The sequence below is a fragment of the Macaca nemestrina genome, chromosome 4 (genome assembly GCF_043159975.1).
Source record: "Macaca nemestrina isolate mMacNem1 chromosome 4, mMacNem.hap1, whole genome shotgun sequence".
Lineage (NCBI taxonomy): Eukaryota > Metazoa > Chordata > Mammalia > Primates > Cercopithecidae > Macaca > Macaca nemestrina.
The window spans coordinates 77,494,896-77,519,881 of NC_092128.1; the positions used below are offsets into that span (position 1 = coordinate 77,494,896).

Sequence of the window (24,986 nt, forward strand, 5' to 3'; positions counted from 1 at the left end):
TCGCAGGGAGTGTACACCTCTTCTGTGATATTGTTCCTAGTATCCGGAGGGGGAGAGGATGATAAAAGTTCAAGTATCACAGGATGTGTACACCCACCCTGTGATATTGTTCCTAATATCCAGGAAGGGAGAGGATGATATTACTCCCCACATAGCAGGAGGTGTACACCCACCCTGGGATATTGTTCCTAATGTCCATGGAGGAGAGAGGCTGATATTACTACCCATATCACAGGGGGTGTACATCCACTCTGTGATACTGTTCTTAATATTCAAAGACCGAGAGGCTGATATTATTCCCAATATCATAGAAAGTGTATACCCCCGTGTGATATTGTTCCTAATATCCAGAAGGGGAGAAGATGATATTACTCCCTGTATCGCATGAGGTGTACAGCCACTCTGTGATTTTTTTTTTAATATGCACGGGGGGAGAGGATAATATTCCTAATATCGCAGGGAGTGTACATGCCCCCTGTGATATTGTCCTTAATACATGATGTGATATTTTATATATAGGTAAATACATAAAAAATATATTTAGATATATATGAAATAAATAAAATACATTTAGATATACATGAAATATATAAAATATATAATGTGATATTTAATATATATAGTAATATTTTCTAATATACGGGGGGAGGTGAGAGTATCACATTCCTCCCAATATCGCAGAAAGTGTACAATCCCCCCGGTGATATTGTTCCCATGATCCAGGAGGCAAGACGATATTACTTTCAATATCGCAGGGGGTGTACACGCCCCCAGTGATACTGTTCCTAATTTCAACGTGGGAGAGGATGTTATTACTCCCAGTATTGCAGAGGTTATAAACACTCCTTTGATATTGTAACTAATATCGGAGAGGGGGACAGAATGATATTACTCCCTATATCGCAGAGGGTGTATACCCGTCTTTGACATTGTTTGTTAATTTCTAGATGGAGAGATGATATTACAATATCGTAAACACGCGATGTGTCCACTGTGGATCGTAATAGGCAGGGAGAGAGAGAGGGGTGATGTTGCTCCCCATATCACGAGGGGTGCCCACCCTGCCTGTCATATTGATTCTCATATCCAGAGGGGAGAGGATGATATTACTACCAATATTGAAGAAGTGTACACGCCCCCTGTGATATTGTTCCTAATGTCCACATTGGAAGAGGATGATATTACTCTCAATATCATAGGGAGGTGCACACCCCACCTGTGATATTATTCCTGCTATCCAGAATAAGAGAGAATGGTATTACTCCCAAAAGTGCAGGGGTTGTCCACCCACCATGGAATATTGTTCTTAATAGCTAAAGGGAAAGAAGATAATATTACTCCTTATACTGCAGGGTGTGTGCACCCACCTGTGACATTTTTCCTAATATCCAGGGAGGGAGAACATGATATTACTCCCAATCTTGCTATGGGTGTACACCCACCCTGTGATATTGCTCCTAATATCCAGGGGGTAGAGTATGACAGTACTCCCAAATTAACAGTGGGTGTACATCCACCCGGGAATATTACTCGTCATGTTCAGGGAAGGGGAAAATGATATTACTCCCAATATGGCACAGAGTGTACAACCCTTCCATCATATTGTTCCTAATATCAGGAGGGGTAGAGGATGATATTACTTTCAACATTGCAGGTTGTGTACACCCAGCGTGTGATATTGTTCCCAATATCCACGAAGGGAGAGAATGATATTACTCACCATATAGTAGGAGGTGTACACTCACGCTGGAATATTGTTCCTGATATCCAGAGGGGTTGGGGAGAGGTTGATATTACTCTCAATATCGCAGGGGGTGTACATCTCCCCTGCGATACTGCTGTTAACCTTCAAAGGAGGAGAGGAGGACATAACTCCAGATATCGAAGAAAGTGTAAACCCTCCTGTGATATTGTTCCTAATATCCGGAAGGGGTGAAGAGGATATTACTCCCCGTATTACAGGGGGTGTTCATCCACTCTGTGTTATTTTTCCTAATATGCAGGGGGGAAGAGGATAACAGTATTCCCAACATGGCAGGGGATGTACACCCACCTGTGAGATTGTCCTTAATATTCAAAGGCAGAGGGGATGATACTACTCCCAATATCGCAGAAAGTGTACAAACCCCCGTGATATCACAGAGTATACCCCCTCTGTGATATTGTTCATAATATCAAAGAGGGGAGATCATGTTACCCCCAATATCACAAGGGGTGTACGCCCCCTGTTATATTATTTGTAATATCTAAGGAGGGAGATGAGGTTATGCCCAGTGTCACAGAGGGTGTACCCACTCTGTGATATTGTTCACAATATCCAAATAAGGAGATGATGTTACTCCCAATATAGCAGGCAGTATACCCCCTCTGTAATATTGTTCATAATATTCAAGGGGGGAGATGGTGTTTCCCCCAATATAACAGTGAGGGTGTACTACAATAATTGGATATTATTGGTAATATCCAATGCAGCTGATGATGTTACTCTCCATATTGCAGGGGTGGGGGTAGCCCCTCTGTTATATTTTTCATAATATCTAAGGGGGAAGATGATGTTACTCCCAATATTGCAGGGATGTACCCCCTCTGTGATATTGTTTGTAATATTCGGGGGGGAGACTATGTTACTCTCAATATCGCAGGGGGTGTACCCACTCTGTGATATTGTTCATAATATTTAAGGGGGGAGATAAAGTTACTTCGAATATCGCAGGAAGTGTACCCCCTCTATGATATTGTTTATGATATCCAAAGTAGGAGATGATATTACTGCCAATATCGCAAAGGGTGTACTCCCTCTGTGATATTGTTCATAATATCCAAGGGGGGAGATGATATTACTTCCAGTATCATAAACATCCTGTGTGTACACCCTCTGTTATATTACTTGTAATATCCAAGTGGGGAGAGGATGATATTACTCTCAATATCGCAAGAGGTATACATCCCGTGTGACATTGTTCATAATTTCCAGGGAGGAGAGGATGATATTACCCCCAATATCGCAGGAGGTACACACGCCCTGTGATATTGTTTGTAATATCCAGGGGGGAAAGGGATGATATTACCCCCAATATCGCAGAAAGCATACACTTCCTGTGATAATGTTCATAATATCTGAGGGGGGAGTATAATGTTACCCCCAATATCACCGTGGATGTTCACCTTACTGTGATGTTGTTTGTAAAATCCAGAAGGGGAGAGGATGATATTACCCCCAATATCACAGGGGGTGTACACTGCGATATCGTTCATAATATCCAAAAAGAGAGGATGATATTACCCCCAATATCGCAGGCGGTGTACATCCCCCCTGGGATATTTTTTGTAATATCCGGGGAGGGAGAGGATAATATTACTCCCAATATGGCAGGGGGTGTACAGCCCGTTGTGATACTGTTCGTAATATCTGGGGGAGAGAGGATATTACCCCCAATATGGCAGAGGGTGTTCACCCCCTGTGATAGTGTTCCTAATATACAGGGGGGAGAGGATTATATTACCCACAATACCGCAGGGGTGTACAGGCCCCTGTGATATTGTTTGTAATATTTAGTGGAGGAGAGGATGACATTACCCACTATATTGCAGGGGGTGTACACCCTTCTTTTATATTGTTCATAATATCCAGGGATAGAGAATCCTCTATCTTATCCCCTAATATTATCCCCAATATTGCAGGGGGTGTACACCCCCCTGTGATACTGTTCGTAATATTCGGGGGAGAGAGGATGATATTACCCCCAATATTGAAAGGGATTTACAACCCTCTGTGATATTGTTTGTAATATCCAAGGGGGTAGAGGATTATATTACCTCCAATATCCCATGGGGTGTACAATCCCCCTGTGATGTTGTTCGTGATATTTTGGAAAAGAGAAGATGATATTACCCTCAATATCGCAGGAGGTGTGGAATCCTCTGTGATATTGTTCATAATATTCGGGGCGGGGGGAGACAATGATATTACCTTCAATATCACAGATTGTGTACACCCCCTGTGTTATAGTTCATAATATACAGGAAAATGGAAGATGATATTACCCCCAATATTACAGGGAATGTACACCACCCTGTGTTATTGTTTGTAATATTCAGGGGAGCAGAGGATGATATTACCTTTAATATTACAGGCGGTGTACACCCTCCGTAATTTTACTCATAGTAACGAAAAGGGAATATACTATTACTCCGAATATCACAGGGAAGGTACACCCTCTGTATTGTTATTCATAATAACCAAGGGGAGAGATGATATTATTCCTTATATCGCAGGGGGTGTACACGCTTTTTGGTATTATTTCTAATATCCAGTGGGGGGACATGATATTACTTCTAATCTCACAGAGGGTGTACACTCTCCGTGATATTGTTCGTAATATCCAAGGCAGGACATTACATTACTCCTAATATTGCAGGGGGTACTTTCTCCGTGGTATTATTCATAATATCCAAGGGGAAACATGATATTCCTTTGTGGAGGGTGTCCACTCTCCATGATATAATTTGTAAATCTAAGGGGAGAGGTAATATTAGTTCACATGGTGTGCACATTCTCCATGACATTATTTGTAATATTCAAGGGGGGACATGATGTTACGTCCAATAGTGCAGGGAGTGTGCATCCTTCATGGTATTATTCATAATATCTAAGGGGGAACATGATATTACTCCTAATGTTGCAGAAGGTGTACAACCTCCGTGGTGTTATTTGAAATATCCAAGGGGGGCATGATATTACTTATAATATTGCAGGGCGTGGTCACCCTCCGTGATATTATTCGTAATATGCAAAACGGGACGTGATATTGCTTCTGATATCATAGGAGGTGTACACCCTTTGTGGTATTATTCGTAATATTTAAAGAGAAACATTATATTACTTTGCAAGAGGTGTACACCTTCCGTGGTATTACGTGTAATATCCAAGAGGAGACATAATGTTACTTCACAGAAGGTGTACAACTTTTGTGAGATTATTCATAATATTCAAGGAGGGAGAGAATATTAGTTCACAGGGTGTATACCAGCTCCGTGATATTATTCGTAATAACCAAGGGGGAAGATGACATTACTTTGCAAAAGTTATATACCCTTCGAAATATTATTTGTAATATCCAAGGGGGGAGATGATATCACTCCTAATGTTGCAGGGGGTGTACACCCTCTGTGATATTATTTTTAATATACATGGGAAGAGATGATATTACTTTTTAGAATGTGTACACCCTCTGTCATATTATTTGTATTATCCAAGTGGGGAGATGATATTACTTTGCAGCGTATGTACACTCTCTGTGATATTATTTGTAACATCCAAGGAGAAATATTTTATTACTCCTAATTATGACTGAATCTCCTCATGCACATACACGTTTATTACATTTATAATCTTTTTGCATGGCATGAATTTGATACTAAACAAGGTAGTTTCTTTGTCTGCTGGCTTTTTTACATTCATTGCAGTAATGGAATTTTATTCCCATATGAATTCTCCAAATGTGACTAAGGCATGAAAATATTAATAGCATGAAAATTGAATTATCTGATGCTGAGTAACGGTTGAGCTATGACTGAAGGCTTTACCACATGCAGTACGTACATGATTTCTACCTGGTGTGAACCTCGGATGTTGAATGAAGCCTGAATTTGACTAGACTAAATGTCTTTTCACCCTCATTATATTCATGAGTCCTCTTTGGTATGAATGCTCTGACATTGAACGAAGTGTGCTCTCTGACTGGAGTTCTTTTCTATACATCACAATCAAAGACTTTCTGTCTGGTGAGGACTTCTTGTTGCAGGATAAGTTCTGAGCTATGACTGAAACTGCCCTCATACTCATTACATTCATATGATTTCTCTTTCCTATGCATTATTTGATGGTGAATAAAGCATGAGGTTTGACTGAAAGCTTTTCCATATTCATAACATTCATGCAGTTTCATTCCTGTGTGAATTCTTTGATGCTGAATAAGATGTGAATTCAATCTGAAGTTTCTTCCACATTCATTATATGTGTAGGGCTTTTCTCTGAAATGAATTCCTTGTTTAATATAGGCCAACCCATATTCATCATACTTATAGGATTTCTCTTCATGGTGGACCCTCTGATGTTCAAGCAGGTATGAAGTATGGCAGAAGTCACTGCCACATACAGTACACTTACAGGGCAGCTCTTTGTGAATTTTCTGATGTTGAGTAAGGCGGACACTATGACTGAAGACTCTTTCACAACTGCTACATTTGTAAGCTTTGGCTCTGGTGTGAATTTTCTTGTGTTGAATTATGCCTGAGCTTGGACTACAGGATTTGTCAGACGCTTCACAGGATTTATCAGGTGCTTCACATTTGTAAGGTTTTTCTCTAGTGTGTATTCTTTTATGTTGACTAAGACTTGAGCTCTGACTGAAAGACTTTTCACATTCTTTACATTTGTGGAGCTTCTCTCTAGTAGGGATTCTCTGATGTGTAGTAAGGGCTGAGCTCTGATGGAAAACTTTCTCACATACATCACATTTATAGGATTTCTCAGTGTTAGGGATCCTGTCCCATTTATTAAGGAGGGAGAGATCCGTTAAGCTTTCCTTACATTTACTACCCTGAAAATCCTGTGTTAGATTTATGTGTTCATGTTTACCAGAGGCTGAATTCTGGTTGAAGCTCATGTCATTCTTATCATTATCATCAGTATTCTGTATTCTAAGAACTTTCTGATCTGCATCATTAGTAGAGTCCAGACTGAAGCTTTTTTCAGGTTTATTACATTCATTGTTCTTCTCACTGGTGAAGGTTTCTTTGCTGATTGCTGTTTGCCTAAACTTTCCAGGTAAAGAAATTTCCTTACAATTTCCTGAAGCCCTTCTGATCTGTCCTCAGACTTACACACTTCTCTAGTCTCTAACTTAGGTAATATTGTGTTTGAGTCTTCCTACTATCACTTTGTATGAATGTACTTCTGAAATCTTCTCCTTAGGAATCGACAGCTTGTTCTCTTCTCTGGTCTCTCCACCTCATATAATATATAAATATAAAATACAAATGTAATCTGTACCCTGTGCTTAGGAAAAGAAAACTCAGATGAGAAAACTAAACAATGCAATATCTACAAGGACAAGAAAAGTTTATTTACTCTGAAAAACAGGCACAAAATCTCAACAGCAGAAGTAGGGGCATGAACAGGAGCAGTGAGGTAAAAGAGTAGACACGTTCAGCAGAGTAAGAAGACAACAGTTAAGGAGATCATAGGGAAACAGTTTGAAAGAATTTTAGATAAGCAACTTGACTGGGGGCCCAGTACAACATGTGCACAGGTCCTAAACAAATGGAAGGGGTCAACCTAACTGAAGGAAAAAGGAAATAACTCTCCATGCCAGGACACACACACAGAACTCTTCATTCTGAGTGCCAAAGCAGCTACAACTTGGTGCAACAATTGAACTTTACTTCCCTGCTAATTCCATCTGATTGATTCTGCCTTCCTCACCTGAGCAGTCATCTCTTAAGACTTCTCTAGTCTTAGCTTCCAGATCAAAGACCTATAGATCCTGTTCCACCTGGCAAAGCCCATTGGGCTTGGAAATTGGAAATCCTGATCATAGAGAAGGAAATGGGATGTGGTAATGTATCCCCACATGCTACAGCAGCCACTTTTTCTTTTAACTAATGTCAAGAGAGAGAGAAGGTAAACTCTGAGAAGACATTAATTAGGAAGGCCTGGAGAGTAAAGAGGGCAAAGATCTTCTACAAGGAGCTCAGATTTGGGCTCTAGAAAGATGTGTGTTAAGGGGCAAGTTGATGGCTTGGGAGCAGGAGGATTAATTTAAACATTATTTGAACAACAGAATGTGTGCATGGGTTTGTCTTCACGGAAGTTATCCTTATCAGTCTCCATCTGTTACCTAAAGATCAATCTTTGGATTAGAGCTGGTATACAAGAATCAAAATGGAGGTCATCAAAATATAATTCTGCTGTACTAGAGAAAGGTGAAACTCAAGCAGCTGCTGCATGGTTAGCTAACCTGTAGCAAAAGAATCAGTGAAAACTCAATAAATATTCTAAGAACCAATCTCAAGAAACAAATTGTTTCAGTGCACATAAGAAAACAAAGAATAATATGACACATTCTTACCCATTAGGAGTGTAGCATTTATTCAATAAACATTTATGGAGTGCCTCCTTTATGCAAAGTATGCAGGGGATAAAGAGGGCAAGCAAGGTCCCTTCCCTTAAGGACCTCAAGGACCTCACACTCTACACAGAAACAGCTCTAAACAACTAACTACAATAAAATGTGGATAGAGGAAAGTGCAATCAAAGTGCATCTTCACATAAAACGGTCTTTCTATGGCTTGCATAATGGGATGTTTGGATCTAAATCTCTTTTAAAGCTAAAGCAATAGGCAGTCTGCTTCCGAGGAGATAGAATTTTAATACTATTAGCATCAAAGGGAAGTTTTTATGTGTCCAGCCAAGGAAGCTTCTAATAGCACACATACAAGGTCTAGCTCAAGCCCCTCATCTCCAAAAACCTTTCTCTCCATTTACTGAATGTCTACAAAATTTGTTAGTTGTTCCTCTTATCCTGACATGTCACATATAATAGTGTTTACATAGGTTTTTTGCTTTGTGTTTTGTTTTTTGTGACAGAGTTTCTTCACTCTGTTGTCCAGGCTGGAGTGCAGTGGCACGATCTCAGCTCACTGCAACCTTTGCCTTTTGGGTTCAAGCGATTACTCTGCCTCAGCCTCCTGAGTAGCTGGGATTACAGGTGTGCACCACCGTGCCCAGCTAATTTTTGTATTTTTCCTCTAAACACTGCTTTATCTGTGTCCCAGATATTCTGGTACGTTGTGTCTTTGTTCTCATTGGTGTCAAAGGACTTATTTATTTCCACCTTAATTTCATTATTTATCCAGTAGTCATTCAGGAGCAGGTTGTTCAGTTTCCATGTAGTTGTGCGGTTTTGAGTGAGTTTCTTAATCCTGAGTTCTAATTTGATTGTACTGTGGTCTGAGAGACTGTTATGATTTCCATTCTTTTGTGTTTGCTGAGGATCTTTTACTTCCAATTATGTGGTCGATTTTAGCATAAGTGCAATGTGGTACTGAGAAGAATGTATATTCTGTTGATTTGGGGTGGAGAGTTTTGTAGAGAACTCGCTTTGTGAATCTGAATGCTCCTGTATTGAGTGCATATATATTTAGTATAGTTAACTCTTCTTGTTACATTGATCCCTTTACCACTATGTAATGCCCTTCTTTATCTTTTTTGATCTTTGTTGGTTTAAAGTCTGTTTTATTAGAGACTAGGATGGCAATCCTTGCCTTTTTCCCATTCCATTTGCTTGGTAAATGTTCCTCCATCCCTTTATTTTCAGGCCATGTGTGCCCTTGCACATGAGATGGGTCTCCTGAATACAGCATACTGATGGGTCTTGACTTGTTATCCAATTTTCCAGTGTCTTCTAATTGGGGTATTTAGCCCATTTACATTTAAGGTTAATATTGTTATGTGTGAATATGATCCTGTCATTATGATGTTAGCTGGTTATTTTGCCCGTTAGTTGATGCAGCTTCTTCCTAGTGTCAGTGGTCCTTACAATTTGGTATGTTTTTGCAGCAGCTGGTTCCGGTTTTTCCTTTCCATGTTTACTGTTTCCTTCAGGAGCTCTTGTAAGGCAGGCCTGGTGGTGACAACATCTCTCAGCATTTGCTTATTTGTAAAGGATTTTATTTCTCCTTCACTTATGAAGCTTAGTTTGGCTGGATATGAAATTCTGGGTTGAAAATTATTTTCTTTAATAATGTTGAATATTGGCCCCCCACTCTCTTCTGGCTTATAGGGTTTCTGCAGAGAGATCTGCTGTTAGTTTGATGGGCTTCCCTTTGTGGGTAACACGACCTTTCTGTCTGGTTGCCCTTAACATTTTTTCCTTCATTTCAACCTTGATGAATCTGAGGATTATGTGTCTTGGGGTTGCTCTTCTCAAGGAGTATTTTTGTGGTGTCCTCTGTATTTCCTGAATTTGAATGTTGGCCTGTCTTGCTAGGTTGGGGAAGTTCTGGATAATATCCTGAAGAGTGTTTTCCAACTTGGTTCCATTCTCCCAGTCACTTTCGTGTATGCCAATCAAATGTAGGTTTGGTCTTTTCATATAGTCCCATATTTCTTGGACACTTCATTCATTCCTTTTCATTTCTTTTTCTTTCTAATCTTGTCTTCATGCTTTATTTCATTAAGTTGATCTTCAATGTCTGATATCCTTTCTTCTACTTGATTGATTCAGCTATTGATACTTGTTTATGCTTCATGAAGTTCTCATGCTGTGTTTTTCAGCTCCATCAGGTCATTTATGTCCTTCTCCAAACTGGTTATTCTAGTTAGCAATTCTTCTATCCTTTTTTCAAGATTCTTAGCTTCCTTGCATTAGGTTAGAACATGCCCCTTTAGCTCAGAGGGGTTTGTTATTACCCAGCTTCTGAAGCATACTTCTGTCAATTCATCAAACTCATTCTCCATCCAGTTTACTTCCCTTGCTGGCAAAGAGTTGTGATCCTTTGGAGGAGAAGAGGCATTCTGGTTTTTGGAATATTCAGCTTTTTACACTGATTTTTCCTCATCTTCATGGATTTATCTACCATTGGTCTTTGATGCTAGTGACCTTTGGATGGGGTTTTTGTGTCCAAGTTCTTGTTGATGTTGATGCTATTCCTTTCTGTTAGTTTTCCTTCTAACAGTCAGGCCCCACTGCTGCAGGTCTGCTAGAGTTTGCTGGAGGTCCACTCCAGACACTCTTTGCCTGGGTATCACCAGCAGAGGCTCAGAACAGCAAATATTGCTGCCTGTTCCTTCCTCTGGAAGCTTCGTCCCAGAGGGGCACCTGCCGGATGCCAGCCAGAGCTCTCCTGTATGAGGTGTCTGTCTACTCCTGTAGGGAGATGTCTCCCATTCAGGAGGCATGGGGGTCAGGGACCCACTTGAGGAGGCAGTCTGTCCCTCAGCAGAATTTGAGCACTGTGCTGGGAGATGCGCTGCTCTCTTCAGAGCCGGCGGGCAGGAATGTTTAAGTCTGCTGCAGCTGCGCCCACAGCCATCCCTTCTCCCAGGTGCTCTGTCCCAGGGAGATGGGAGTTTTATCTATAAGCCTTTGACTGGGGCTACTGCCTTTCTTTCAGTGATGCCCTGCCCAGAAAGGAGGAATTTAGAGAGGTATTCTGACTACAGCGGCTTTGCCGAACTGCAGTGGGCTCCACCCAGTTTGAACTTCCCAGCAGTTTTGTTTACACTGTGAGAGGAAAACCACCTACACACCCCTTCCCGCACCAAGCTGGAGCATCCCAGGTCAACTGCAGACTGCTGTGCTGGCAGCGAGAATTTCAAGCCAGTGGATCTTAGTTTGCTGGGCTCCATGGGGGTAGGATCCACTGAGCTAGACCACTTGGCTCCCTGGCTTCAGCCCTTTTTTCAGGGAAGAGAATGGTTCTGTCTCACTGGTGTTCCAGGCCCCACTGGGGTATGAAAAAAACTCCTGCAGCTAGCTCGGTGTCTGCCCAAAGGGCCGCCCAGTTTGTGCTTGAAACTCAGGGTCCTTGTCGTGTAGGCAGGCACCTGAGGGAATCTCCTGGTCTGTGGGTTGTGAAGACAGTGTAAAAAGCATAGTATCTGGGCCTGAATGCACCATTCCACATGGCATAGTCCCTCATGGCTGCCCTTGGATAGGGGAGGGAGTTCCTGGACCCCTTATACTTCCCAGGTGAGGTGATGGCCCATCCTGCTTCTGCTTACCCTCCGTGAGCTGCACCTACTGTCTAACCAGTCCCAATGAGATAAGCTGGGTACCTCAGTTAGAAATGCAGAAATGTCATCTGCGTTGATCTCGTATGGAGCTGCAGACCGGAGCTATTCCTATTTGGCTATCTTGCCAGCCCCCTCATTCCTTTTTAATACTAAATGATATTTCATTGTATGTAGATGCTAATTTTGCTTATCCATTTATCTATTGACAGGCACATGCTACTTTTTGATGATTATGAATACTACTACTATGAACATTTATGTATAAGTTTTGTGTGAATGCATATTTTTGTTTTTTCTTGGCTACATACCTAGGAAAATAATTTCTGGGTCATGTGGGAGCTCTACATTTAACTTTTTGAGGAGTTTAAGCATCTACATACTTAAAACTCCCTGGAAGGACAAGGACCTGGCTCTCTGACTCCCCAGGCTGTCTCTTGAAAGGGCCACACTCCAGGTCAGGTTTTTGAGAAGTTACTTTAATGTTTTATGAAAAGAGAGGTGTCTTCACTTTGACTTTTTAATGAAAAGATTCATCATAATGATTATTATCTCCCTTTCATCATACCTCTCTCCTTAGCTCTATATACTTTAAGAATGACATTATTTACCTTTTTAAGTAAGTAGGTCACATAGCACAGTTATGAGTACATGCTATAGAGGCAGGCTTCCCGGTTCACATGCTGCCTTCCCTATTTACCAGCTGTATAATTTTGGCCATGTTACTTAACAGTTCCTCATCTATAAAAATGATATGATGACAATATGATACTACTTCCTTAGGGTCATTGTGGAAATTAAATTAATTAATACCTGTGAAGTCCATAGAATGGTACCTGGCATAGTCTAAATATTCTATCTATGTTCATTTTTATTATCCCACTACCAACATTCCATAATGTTTGTCATATAGACGGTGCTCCATGAATATCTGCTGAATGACAAGAGGGCTTAGCTAGAGCAAGACTCATCACATGTAAAGTATTAATAGAATGAACCAGTCCTTCCCATTTGTTCCTAGAGAAACTAATCACTCCTTCCTGGTGATTAGCACTTAGAACATCCAATAGAGCTGACATCTTGGCCTTGGAATATTGTGGCTGTGCTCAGATCTGTGGCTCACAAACAGCTACAAGCTCTTCTTCACCTTTTTGTAACTGACACCCAGCACAGGAGCCAAGCACTAAGCAGGTTTGCAAATATTCAATGCAACACCTTATTGGTACTTGATTGGCAATAAGACCAGTCTTAAATAAAATCTATATGTATATTAGCCAGAAGCCAAGACCACCAAGTTTTATGTGCAGTTTTATAATTAGCTAATAGTATGACATTCGACCATTTAGCTACCCTCTTTTGTGTTTTCCTAAGGTATAATACTGGCCCAAATGAAAATGGGATTTGTTTGGTTCAAAAATGGTCACAAATCAGCTATTTTATATGATTCAAGCTGATACTTCCAGCCCTCAAGTTCTATGCCCTAAGCAAGTAGTTCTCAAAAGACTCCTGTAGTTGAGGAAGAAAAAATACTCCTCGTAACAGACTCATACAACATAATGTACACCCAAGCATGAGTGTACTTAATAAGCATGGGTGACTTTGAAGCACAGCACTAAAGGAAGGGAAATAAGTATTTGTTAACAGTCAGGACCACAATCCCATTTAAATTTCAAACAGCTTTTAGAAATAGGTATCTCTCCGCATTACAAATGAAAGAAACAGATGCCAAATGAATCACTTGTAAATGATACAGAAATATTAAGTGTGGATCCAGGACTCCCACCTACCCCCAAGTCGATCTGAATATAGAGCCTATGTTTTCCCCACCATGACCCTCTGCTTTCACTGAGGAAGCCTAACCTACACAGAACGGCCCTGGAAAGAATGACTAAAGGATAAGCAACTAAAAATAGAATGGAAAATAATTCATATACCCTAATTTTACTGCAGGATGCAACTACAATTTTATTTCAGTTGTACCATTTATTATGAAATACCTCTTCTTGACTTCATCCCCAACCCTGACATTGAAGTCTCGATGATAACATTAAAAAATCTCTTAGCTATATCTTTAAGGTTTCGGAATAAAATCTTCCTCTACATGACAAGAGGCAGCAAAGGTTAAGAGCCTACCCTGATTTCTGCTTCTTGGTGATCATATAACTTTGTACAAGTTACTTGGCCTCCTCTTGTCTCAGCTTCTCACTTCTGGAAAAATTAAGAAAATATCAGTAACTATTATGGAATTTTAAAACACACCTTCTTTTTCTTACAGAAAAAAAAAAAGAGGAGCTAAAAAATTATATTTCTGGGGTTTTTTTGTTTGTTTTTTGTCTGTTTGTTTTTTGTCCATTCTTGGTTAAAAAGGAATCAGCTAAGGAAACTTGAAGGCAAAAGAGTGAAGTAGAAACTACAGATACTTTATTGATAAACAGTTGATGTAAATGTCTTCTTTTGAGCAGGTGATGAAATGGAAGTGGTACTAAAACTTGGTTAAGTAAAGGCAAAACTGGCCAGGCATGGTGGCTCATGCCTGTAATCTAAGCCCTTTGAGAGGCCGAGGTGGATAGATCATCTGAGCCTAGGAGTTCCAGACCAGCCTGGGCTACATGGCAAAACCCTATCTATACAAAAAATACAAAAATTAGCCAGGTGTGGTGGTGTGCACCTATGGTCCCAGCTACTTGGGAGGCTGAAGTGGGAAGATTGTGTGAGCTGAGAAGTCGAGGCTGCAGTGAGCTGAGATTGCAACATTTTACTCCGGCTTGGGTGACAGAGTGAGACCCTGTCTCAAAAACAACAACAATAAACAAACCTAATATGATATGAATACATTTAACTATGTAACTCTCTGTATAAATCATGGCAGTTTTCCTCTTCTGTGATTTCCTTCTTTTCACTATAAAAAAAATGAGGACTCTTCTGTTGTCGAACTTTGCTAAATCATATTAATGAAATGTATGTCAGTTAAGGCATGATTTTTTCTTTTTCTTTTCTTTCTTTGTTCTCCAAAACGCCATCACAAGAGAGAACAATTTTGTTTTTTTGAGATAACGACTAAGATTCATATGGTCCCTTTTATATAAGCTAATAAGACAAATTATTTTTAATTTTTAAACAAAATTATTATTTTTTAGAGACAGGGTCTCACTCTATCACCCAGGCTGGAGTGCAATGACAGTATTACTGCTTACTGCAGCCTTGACTTCCCAGGCTCAAGGGATCCTCCTGCCTCAGCCTCCTGAGTAGCTGGGACTATAGGTGCACACCACCACACCTGGCTAATTTTTTATTTTTTGTAGAGACAGGGTCTCACCATGTTGTCCAGGCTGGTCTGGAACTCCTGGGCTCAAGGGATCCGCCCACCTCAGCCTCCCAAAGTGCTGGGATTACAGGTGTGAACCACTGTGCCCAGTCTATAATATTTTAAATTGTAAAATTAAAGCATTAATAACAGTTTCTAAACCTGAATCTAATATGTGGCTTTATGTCCTGACAACTCCACATGATGTTATGATGATTAAAGCAGTAAATTCATGAAAAACACTTAGGATAGTGTCTGGCACAAGCTAAGTATTCAGGAAATTATTATTATTATTGCATCTTAATGGTCTCAAGCTATTATCTTTCACCCAACATATTTATTGTAAAATAGAATTTGGCCCTGGGAATCAATGACCACATACATGGTATAACTAATCTCGAATATTTAAATTTCTATGTTTCATTAAGGTAATCTTGGCCCATAGAGTCTAACTAGATCAATGGTTTACAATCATTAAAGGAAAAAAAAATGAAGCCCATAATGCAGAAACATTTCACAGGACTCCATGCGATGTAAATTGTATAAATTGTATTTTGATTTATCCCCTAGCTGAAAAAAAATACATAAAGATTAAACGCTACCATAAATCCTCTAATGCTTTGAAATTAATTTGTATTTTGTTTATGACAACATATATTTTAAAATTTATAGTTGAGCCATATTCATTCAAATGACAGTTAAGCTTGTAGAATATACAGATTTACTGGCGTTTTAATAGCTTAATGGGCTCCTGAGAAGCCATGGCTAGCCATTAGGAATAATGAGTTAAAAGGGTCAACAAAACCTTTTCTGCAAAGGGCCAGAGAGTAAATAAATTAGACTCTGCTGGTCATGTATGTCTTTGTTGAAACAACTCAATTTTGCCATTGTAGCAGTAGCAACATGTAAACAAATGGGTGTAGCTGTGTTCCAATAAGACTTCACTTTCAAAAGCCTCAGCCCACACTGAAGGTGGGGAGGTTATGCAAAGGTGTAAATACCAGGCAGCAGGGATCACAGGGAGCCCTCGTAGAGGCTGCTGGCCACATAGCCCAATGCTCATAATCCCCAAAGTGTATTTGGAGGAACATGAATTGTTGATGTATTTGGGAATTTTTTTTAAAGCTGCATTTTATATTTAAACTATATTTTTAAAATTTTACACAGAAGCTTCAATCAAGCTGTGTAATAAGTATATGGGAGTCCTTTATATTATTCTCTATAATTTATTTGTTTGAAATATATCAAAACAAAAATGCCTTAAAAATATACAGTAAAATAATCAAACACATTCCTAGAGTTGTTTTTATGAAACAATCTGTTTATATAGTTTGTCTATGTACTGGTTTATGTTTTATATCTTGCCATAATTTTAACATATGTTTAAGATATAAATGTTTATATAATAGTAAGTTTCTCTCATAGACCATCTCTCTTCTGCTTACCACATTTCCTTTAACACCCTAATTACAATGACTTGGAGATCCTACCTGAAAAATTAGCAGGATGCCCCCACATCCTAGCTTTTCTCTCCACAAATATCCAGGAAAGCCCCAGCTTTGTTTATACATGTCCTTGAGTCAGATCTCTTTGCCACCTACTGATGTGATATAATTTGGGTGCGTGTCTCCTCCAGATCTTATGTTTAAATGTGACCTCCAGTGTTGGAGATGAGCCTAGTGAGAGGTGTTTGGGTCATGGGGGCAGATCTTTCATCAATGGCTTGGTGCCATCCCAATGGTAATGAGTGAGCTCTCATTCTGGCAGTTCACATGAGAGCTGGTTGTTTAAAGGAGACTGGGACCTCCTCCTCCCTCTCTTGCTCCCTCTCTCCTGCCATATGATATGTCCACTTTCCCTTTGCCTTCCACTATGAATGGAAGCTTCCTGAGGTGCTCCCGAATCAGATGCTGGTATCATGCTTCTTATACAGAACTATGAGCCAAATAAACATCTTTTCTTTGTAAATTACCCAGTAAATTACAAAGTAGACTAACACACGATGCTCATTTTTTTTAAGCCTGCAAACAGTAAGATTCCCCTCTCTTTCTCAGTGGATGTAAAGTAGTGAATCTGCATAAATGTATCAGTCCTGTAACTCAACTCCTTCTGGAGTGGACTTCCCTAGACCCAGAGAGTGAGTCCTGCCTAGCCTACACGGCCTGAAGTTGGAGATCTCTTCCAATTCAGGTAATATTCTGCTTTCTGTATGCCTGATCTCTACATATATCTTACAATGATTTTTAACTCAAATGAGGAAACAGGAAATTATTCATTACAATCTCCTAAAACTACAACAGGTGTTATAAAACTTCTGACTATAAACAGGCAGACAGCAAAAAATGTACACGGGCACAAAAGGTAAATTTGAGTGAGAAAAAGGAGCTGAAAAATGAAAGCCTCACTATGAAACAAAACAGCACTGAAGAGTCTCCAAAGAGAGAGTGACTGGAGAGAGACTGATGTGGGAGAGCAGAGTGGGGATCAGATTATAATGAGTATCTTTCCCACACTAAGGAATTTGGAGCTTTTTTGATAGGCAATAAAGAGTCACATATAACAGCTGTATTTAAATTGTTCATAGGTGATGGAGCTGCAGGTAATTCTTTTCTTCTTCCTTTTTGTATTTTACTTTTTCTTTTTCTTTTTTGAGAAGGTCTCACTCTGTTGCCCAGGCTGGAGTGCAGTGGCGTGATCTCAGCTCACTGCAAACTCCACCTCCCGGGTTCAAGCAATTCTCCTGCCTCAGCCTCCTGAGTAGCTGGGATTATAGGCGCACACCACCATGCCCAGCTAAATTTTGTATTTTTAGTAGAGATGGGGGTTTCACCATTTTGGCCAGGCTGGTCTCAAACTCCTGACCTCGTGATCTGCCCACTTCAGCTTCCCAAAGTGCTGGGATTACAGGCGTGAGCCACTGCGCCCGGCCTTAATTTTTCTTTAGTGGAAAAGAAAGAAAATCTATATTTTTAAGGCCACCAGCCAGAGCACTTAGTAAAGAAGGAGGATGTATATTGCTTTTGCTGTTTCCTGTTAGCCTGACATTTGTGACTATATTGACTCTGCTGGGGTCACTTTCTCTAATTTGAGGATGATTTTTTTCTTTCTCAACTGCCTGGAGGATATGTATGGGTCCATGACTCTGGGTTACCACATAAGATTATGAAGATTATACCTGTCAAGTGTGCCCAGTCAAGGAAGAAGAGTGACTGAATTCAGCCTGTGCTCTGCCTGAAAGCCCTATGCTCTGTGTGGGCCTTAGTCCACCTAGAGGAAGGGGTACCTTTTAAAAGTACACACAAAGGCACATCATGGGCTAGCAGCAGCGCTGCCTGGCCCCAGGTGAGCTAGCAGTGCCAGATGCCTCCAGAATAGACTGGAAGGCCTTCTGTCCCTCTATTATGTCAAAACTGCAACTGGAACTACTTTGTCTAAGGAAAGGAGAGAGAAACCATAGGAAAAGGCCATAGGAGAATGGTGTCTGGAAAAACAAAAAACTGCAAAGAATATAAGAGATATGAATGAAGCAGATGCAATGAAACAACAGGTTTAATTTCAGCCTTAAGTTTATTATATTAAGAGAATGGAATAGAATCCCCATTGAGTAAACACGAATACAAAGGGTTTATTGAGAAGATACAGAGGAATTGCACAGAGCCAAAAGCCCACCCTGGCTTCACAAGACGGAAAACTAGAGTGAGGTTCAAGGAGGTCTTGCCCCTTCATTTCTCCGGAGTCACACAGCCTCTCCTCTCCTCTCCTCTCCTCTCCTCTCCTCACCTCTGTATTGTCTGTAGTACTCTTCAGCCTCTCTCTAAAGACAAGTTTTTCTCACTCTAAAGCTCGGGGCAAAAAATGGCTCCTCGATCTCGACTTTATGGGACCATTCTATTTATGCATTCACTGTTCTCTGACCACAATGTCTATAGATTTGGATCAAATTTCCAAGAGATGAGAGAGCAAATTCCTATTTTACTCACTTACAGATTCAAAATTAACATAGATATGATTTGTAAAGAGAGTATTTCTACCAACCTTGACCAGGACAGTAGATTTCTATATCGAGTTCTACAGATCAGCCCGTAGTTGTGTTGAGGTCAAATAAAATATAGAGACTAATCTCTAAATTTAAAACATTTTATTCAGGAAGCAAAGATTGGATTGAGCACACACCCACAGACTGGGTGGCCTTTAGTATGTCTGAAGCATAAAGAGAAGGTTGGAGGCTTTTACAAAAAGGACAAATGTTACATATTATTTTGAAAGTAATTTCATTGGCACTAGTAAGGTTTTGAATAGCTGGCAAGCTCTGACTGGTGAATGATGGTGGTGGCTAAAACTAGTTGTAGAGTTACAGCAGGCTGTTTCTGTAGCTATTAGACTAAAACTGGTTCACGTTAAAAGAGGCAGTTTCAGCAGCCAGGTTTGCAGAGAATTACATTCTTGGAGCAATATGATAGGCCCTGAGTGCATTTTCCCTCCCCCTGGCTCCTCAACTCTGATTTAGTTGAGTATAACAAGAATGACCCAATTTGTGTGATCAGCTTTCACAGCTGGTTCCCAATCATTGAGTCACAAAGTAAGAAATAAGACAAGATGTAAGCAATTTTATGAAAATCTCCCCACAATGTGATGAATTTATTGATGATCATCAACAGTGAAATAACCATGCATAAAACTCCCTGTACATAAATTATGGAACTGACAGACATAGGCATGTGACTTATCAAAGAATAAAATAAGTGTCCTTTTCAGATAGAGTGCCTGGGGGATTAATGAGTTCAAAACTTAGGAAGATGGGTTATTCTCTCTTGTTAAACAAAATGAGACGATATTTATGGGTTAATATTTGTACATATACCATCAGAGATGGCTTTGAACAGTCATGGAGTCTGAAAGCTTTATTTAGCAAAAATTGTACAAGAACCCTGTTAGAATACTAAGGCTACAAAATTCAGAGCAGGTAATCTTGATTTATAAGTGTAGGAAAAATAAGTCTTTCAAATGTCAGATAGAGTCTGGAGTTTTCTGCAATGAAGTCATAAATTTTGCTATTTTTATAGGTTGACATGAACACTCAATTCCTCTTCAGGAAGTTAAGTGACTTAAAGATTATATAAAAACTAAGAAGACAAGCCAGCTAAGCATGTTCACGACAGGGCGTTTTGAAACTGCACCGATTGATCATAATGGTGTGAGTTTCAAGCCCCTTCATAGCTTTCCTATGGCTCACTCTGTGCATCTCCCAAATGACAAAAACAAGGCAAACCCACAGAGTATTAGTTTACATCATATGCAAAAAACACAAAGTCCAGAGTGTAGAAAATGGAAGAAGAAAAATGAAATCAATGAAGGTGAATGTCATTAAAGTTAACACTATATGCATGGAACTTTGATCTGGCACAGTTTTTTGCCACATTTTATTTAAAAGATTTTAATTTATGCATCCCTTTCCACATCTAGGTTATGGATTCTGACAGGTATAAGACTGTCTCGTGTTCAATCTCTCTATCCTTAGCAACTAGTGATATACCTAACACAGAAAAAGCACTCAACACTTTTGATGAATGAATGTGATTATTCTGTTGACAAAATGGTAATAATCTCTTGACTATAAAAAAAAAGTCATTCTAAAAATCATCGCCTCGGGGACTAAAAGATTTTGGGGGTCGATTTACTGTTGTTCCTCTGTGTTTAAACACAGCAGGCCCTCCCAAGTATCCTATTGCATCTGGTCCACAAGATCTAGTTGCAGAGATAAATGATTCTAGAAAATTTCCCTGGCATACTCCCCACTTATACCAGATCCACTACTTTTGCTTCCATCCTCCATTTCTCTGAATGCAGGGCGGAGTACCTCTGACTTTGATCAATGCTTTGGGCTCCTTCAGGTTTGGCGACTGATAGACATTCTCCTCTGTTTCATGAAACCTCTGCCTCCCATCTGACTCTTGTCCCAGCTTGCTTCACAATGATTATGATTGTATTAGGCTCCGTAAATACCATCATGATAATCAAATCAACCCTCACAGAGGGCTAACTGATAATGGCAATGAATACAGCATGAATTTGATGAAGACACCTGGCATTACTTGGGTAAGCGATACTCATTAGTGGTTCTCTGCCTTGGCTGTTCGTGGGAAATACCTGGGGAAATCTAAAAATATTGATGCCTACCCCCATAGATTTTAACATGATTGGCTTGCGGGAGGCTTGGCATTAGAACTTTTTAAAAATTTCCAGCTGATTCTTACACAAAGTTTTCAAATCACTGCTTTAGGCTGAAAAGCTAACTGGTGCAATTTTTTCCATATTGCAGAGAATAGACATTATTAAATGAAAATGAAACAATGTCTTAGCTTTGTGTTCTATATTCTTGTCTTTGTATACCGTAAGATTTATCTAAATATTGCTAGGTGAATGTAGGTTGGCTGAGATGACATGTTCAAAATTTCCCTGAAGTAAAATGAGATATGTTGGGTGGAAAGCTTTGAGACATGTTAAAAAACCAAAAAATTGAAAATGTTAATGCCATAAGGATCGATTCTTCCCTCTAAAGTGAGAACCAGGGGAGAATGTTCTCCTCCACTTCCTATCTTAACTGAAGGCCGAAAGCTGTCTGTCCCCACTCCCACCCCATAGGATCAAGAAGAACTGGCATTCTCTGACTGTCCCTTCCTACTTGCAGGTCATTTGCCCAGGCATTGGCTATTTTGAGAGCTGTCTGTCTGAAGACATAGGGAACTTAGCTGTTAATGGACGGACAAATGCCAGCCCTGGGAGCTGACTCATGCCTAAAATATGCAGAGGGAGCCCAAGGGAATGCAGGCTTCCTTTCTCAGCTATTTGTCTTTAAACAGCTGATGGGGAAGCTCCCTTGATACAGGTAACTGAGAAATAGTGCTGACTCACTTCTGTTTCCAAGGCTCAAGAGATAAGGGCATAGCACAGCCCTGGGTGCTGGCATCTTCAATTTTAACTCCTGTTTGCCATTTCTCCCTCTCCCTAGACCGTAAGTGCCTGCTTATATGTTGTGCCGAAAGTAAAGCTTCAATTTCGAGGAGAAAAGGAGGGTTTATTGCATTTAACAAAAATGGCAAACAATACTGTAAAAATTGCATACCATATACAACTTAAATGAACTACACATGGTGTATTTGGCTTCTTTCATTAGACCTCATTATTACGGTTGTCTTCGATGACTCCATTGATAGTGATCCTCCCCTTGGACAGTCTTGGTTTGAGGCCTGTCTCAGAGCAGAGCTGGGAGGAGAGTGGTCACTAACTGTTCACAGCTTGCACCATCCCTAACATGAGATTCCAAATGGATTTTGCCACAGCCCCTTTCTTACAGACCCCTCAGGCTGTGGCAGTGTCATTTAAGACACGTGGCTCTTCTCCAGAGACACATTTGAACAGACATTGCAATCACTTTGCTGGCAGAAGAAAGAGGAGATAGGATAGTCCATTAGTGGCTAGAGCTGCAATTTGAACAGAGTCAGAGACAGGCAAAAGAAGCAGGTAGCCCATGGGCAGGCAGCAAAAGCTGACATTCTCTATGAACAGGACTGTGTCACAGGAGAGCTCACAGCAGGGCTTGTGTGGATTAAAGAGGAGGGTTAGAGATAAACAGCAGACTCCTCAGTATCTTGAACAGCAGGCCCCAGCTTGCCTTGTATATGGAGACAGCGATAAATGGGTCTCCTTGGCAACGGAGGCATGCATGCTCAGCAGGACTACCAGGCAGGCATCTGCAAGCCTGCAATGAGTGTTGGCGTCCCTGCCCTCTTCTTGTTAATGCTCATGTCATCTAAGTATACCGCCCTTTTACTCCTCTTCATTGCAGTCATCTATTGCCTTCAGATCACTGTCCATCATTGGGTAGAAATCTTCTCCACCACAAATCCTGAGAGATTTCAACCTCTATTTAGATAGCCAGTGAGCAATATTGCTTTGTAATTCCTGAATCTCCTTTGCTGCATTGCATTTCAGCCTCCTAATCCAAGGAGCTGATCTTGGATCTTAATATCCTCCAAATGCCCCAATTCAGAAATCCTAACTCCAATTGTCTAGTGTCAGATCATCCCCTATCCTTTCTGCTGTCTCTACCTTCAAACCGTCTATTCACAGAGACTCCTAATTCCTTGACTTGTTCTTTCATTAAGGTCTAACAGGATCCTCTTAGCCTCTTTTATTCCATTACACTGCCCAGACCCCTTCGTTCCAAATTACTACCTCACCAGAAAGATCAAAACCTATGATCAATGTTACAACCTACCTTCTCTGATTCTAAACTCTGGTGTTCCTGCTGCAAGCGCACACTGGCACAAAGTTACTATACAGTTCATTTGTGCTTTTCAATCTCAGCCTAGCCCTGAGCAATTTGTCAACCTTCCTATTTGTCTTTGACCAGGTTTTTCGTCCCACTTCTCAATGGCTCTCAGTTGACCACTCCATCTCATACTTTATTCACAAAATTGGCAGTGTCAGCACAACGTCCTACATCATCCTCTTCATACACACTACTAAGTTGCCTGCCTCCTCTGCCCAAGTCTCAGAGGGCAAGTTCTTCCCGCCCTCACCACCACTGGGGACCTACTCCCTCCTGCTCCCTCTGGAATTGGCTTCATCAATCTTTTTCTTGTTTTCCTTTAACTTCAACTTCACCTTTTCCACTGAGTCCTCCTCTAGTATCTACAGACCTGCTCATGTTCCTCTCAACCTAACATTTTATCCCTTGTACAAATATACCTCATCTGGGGTTTAGCAAACTATGGCCCACAAGAAGCCTATCTTTGTAAATAAAGTTTTACAAATCATACCCTTCTTGAAACTCTAGGGAAAGAACTCAAATTCAAACTCCAAGAGAAACCAGGAAAGCTGTGTCAATTAATGAAGAAAGCCACATTAAGATAAGAACATTGGCTTAACATACTAAAGCCTGCAGGGAACTGGAGAGCATGTACCCCATAGCAATAGGGCAGCCCCTTGGCCCCTATGAAGGACTGCCTTCTAGCCTTAAAAACAAAATTTCCAGTGTTTCCAATGAAGCTAGAAATGCAGATTTTTTGAGATACCTCTCAATTCTTAACTGTTGGCAACTATTTTTTTTTAATATTGTAAACACTGGTGAGGAAAACAAAATGAAACTTTGGGCCAACTTGGTCTAAAGGCTGTGGATGAGCCCCCACTGGATTCCATGGCTGAATTTTCTTGGTTTTCTTTGGGAATATTTGGTTTTTGCTGCTGGTGGTTCTTTGTAAGCCAACCTCCCTCTGCCTACTCAGGTGTTCATCCCCAGCCCATGAGTCTTCTCTTACTACACAGTCTTTCTGAGTGACGTCCTAAGTCTATATCTCACACTCTTACCTATGCTTTTGTTTCCGACTTCCATTTGCAATTCCCGCTATAGCTGGAAATCTTACAAACACTTCAAAGTCCACATCAGCCCTCCCATCACCCCTAACCTCTACCCTTCGCTAAGCCAACACCTACACATAATTTAAGACTCAGCTTCCCTGAAACCAAGCTTCTCTCCTCTCCATTTTTTTCTCAGGATTGGGATACCTCTCCCATGTCCTCAGAATATTTTTATAACTATACTTTCTACAAAGTATTATAATGATCTGCCTTGGTATCTGTCTTACCTACCTACAATGTGACATGTCAATGAGCATGGACTGTGTCTCATTAATCTTTGTAATCCCAGCTTCTAGCGTAGTGCTGGCATATAGTAGGTTCCTATTAAATGCTGGGCAAATTAATAAGCAAACAAATCAGAGAAAAATGCACTAAAAAACAAAATTGTCATATGTCCACAGAACACATTTCCTAGTGTTATTTTTACTTATGGTCTCTGTTACATAATTAGTGTTATAGTTAACA

At 40.3% G+C, this 24,986-nt stretch overlaps 1 protein-coding gene across 1 annotated transcript; it reads right to left on the reverse strand.

Annotated features, from left to right (window-relative positions):
• Positions 1-5,685: 5,685 nt before the first annotated feature.
• Positions 5,686-6,823, reverse strand: LOC105497463 (zinc finger protein 655). The gene is given in 2 exon segments (XM_071094862.1): positions 5,686-5,756; positions 5,759-6,823. Coding segments are annotated over 2 exon segments (981 nt in total). The 5' UTR covers positions 6,669-6,823.
• Positions 6,824-24,986: the final 18,163 nt, after the last annotated feature.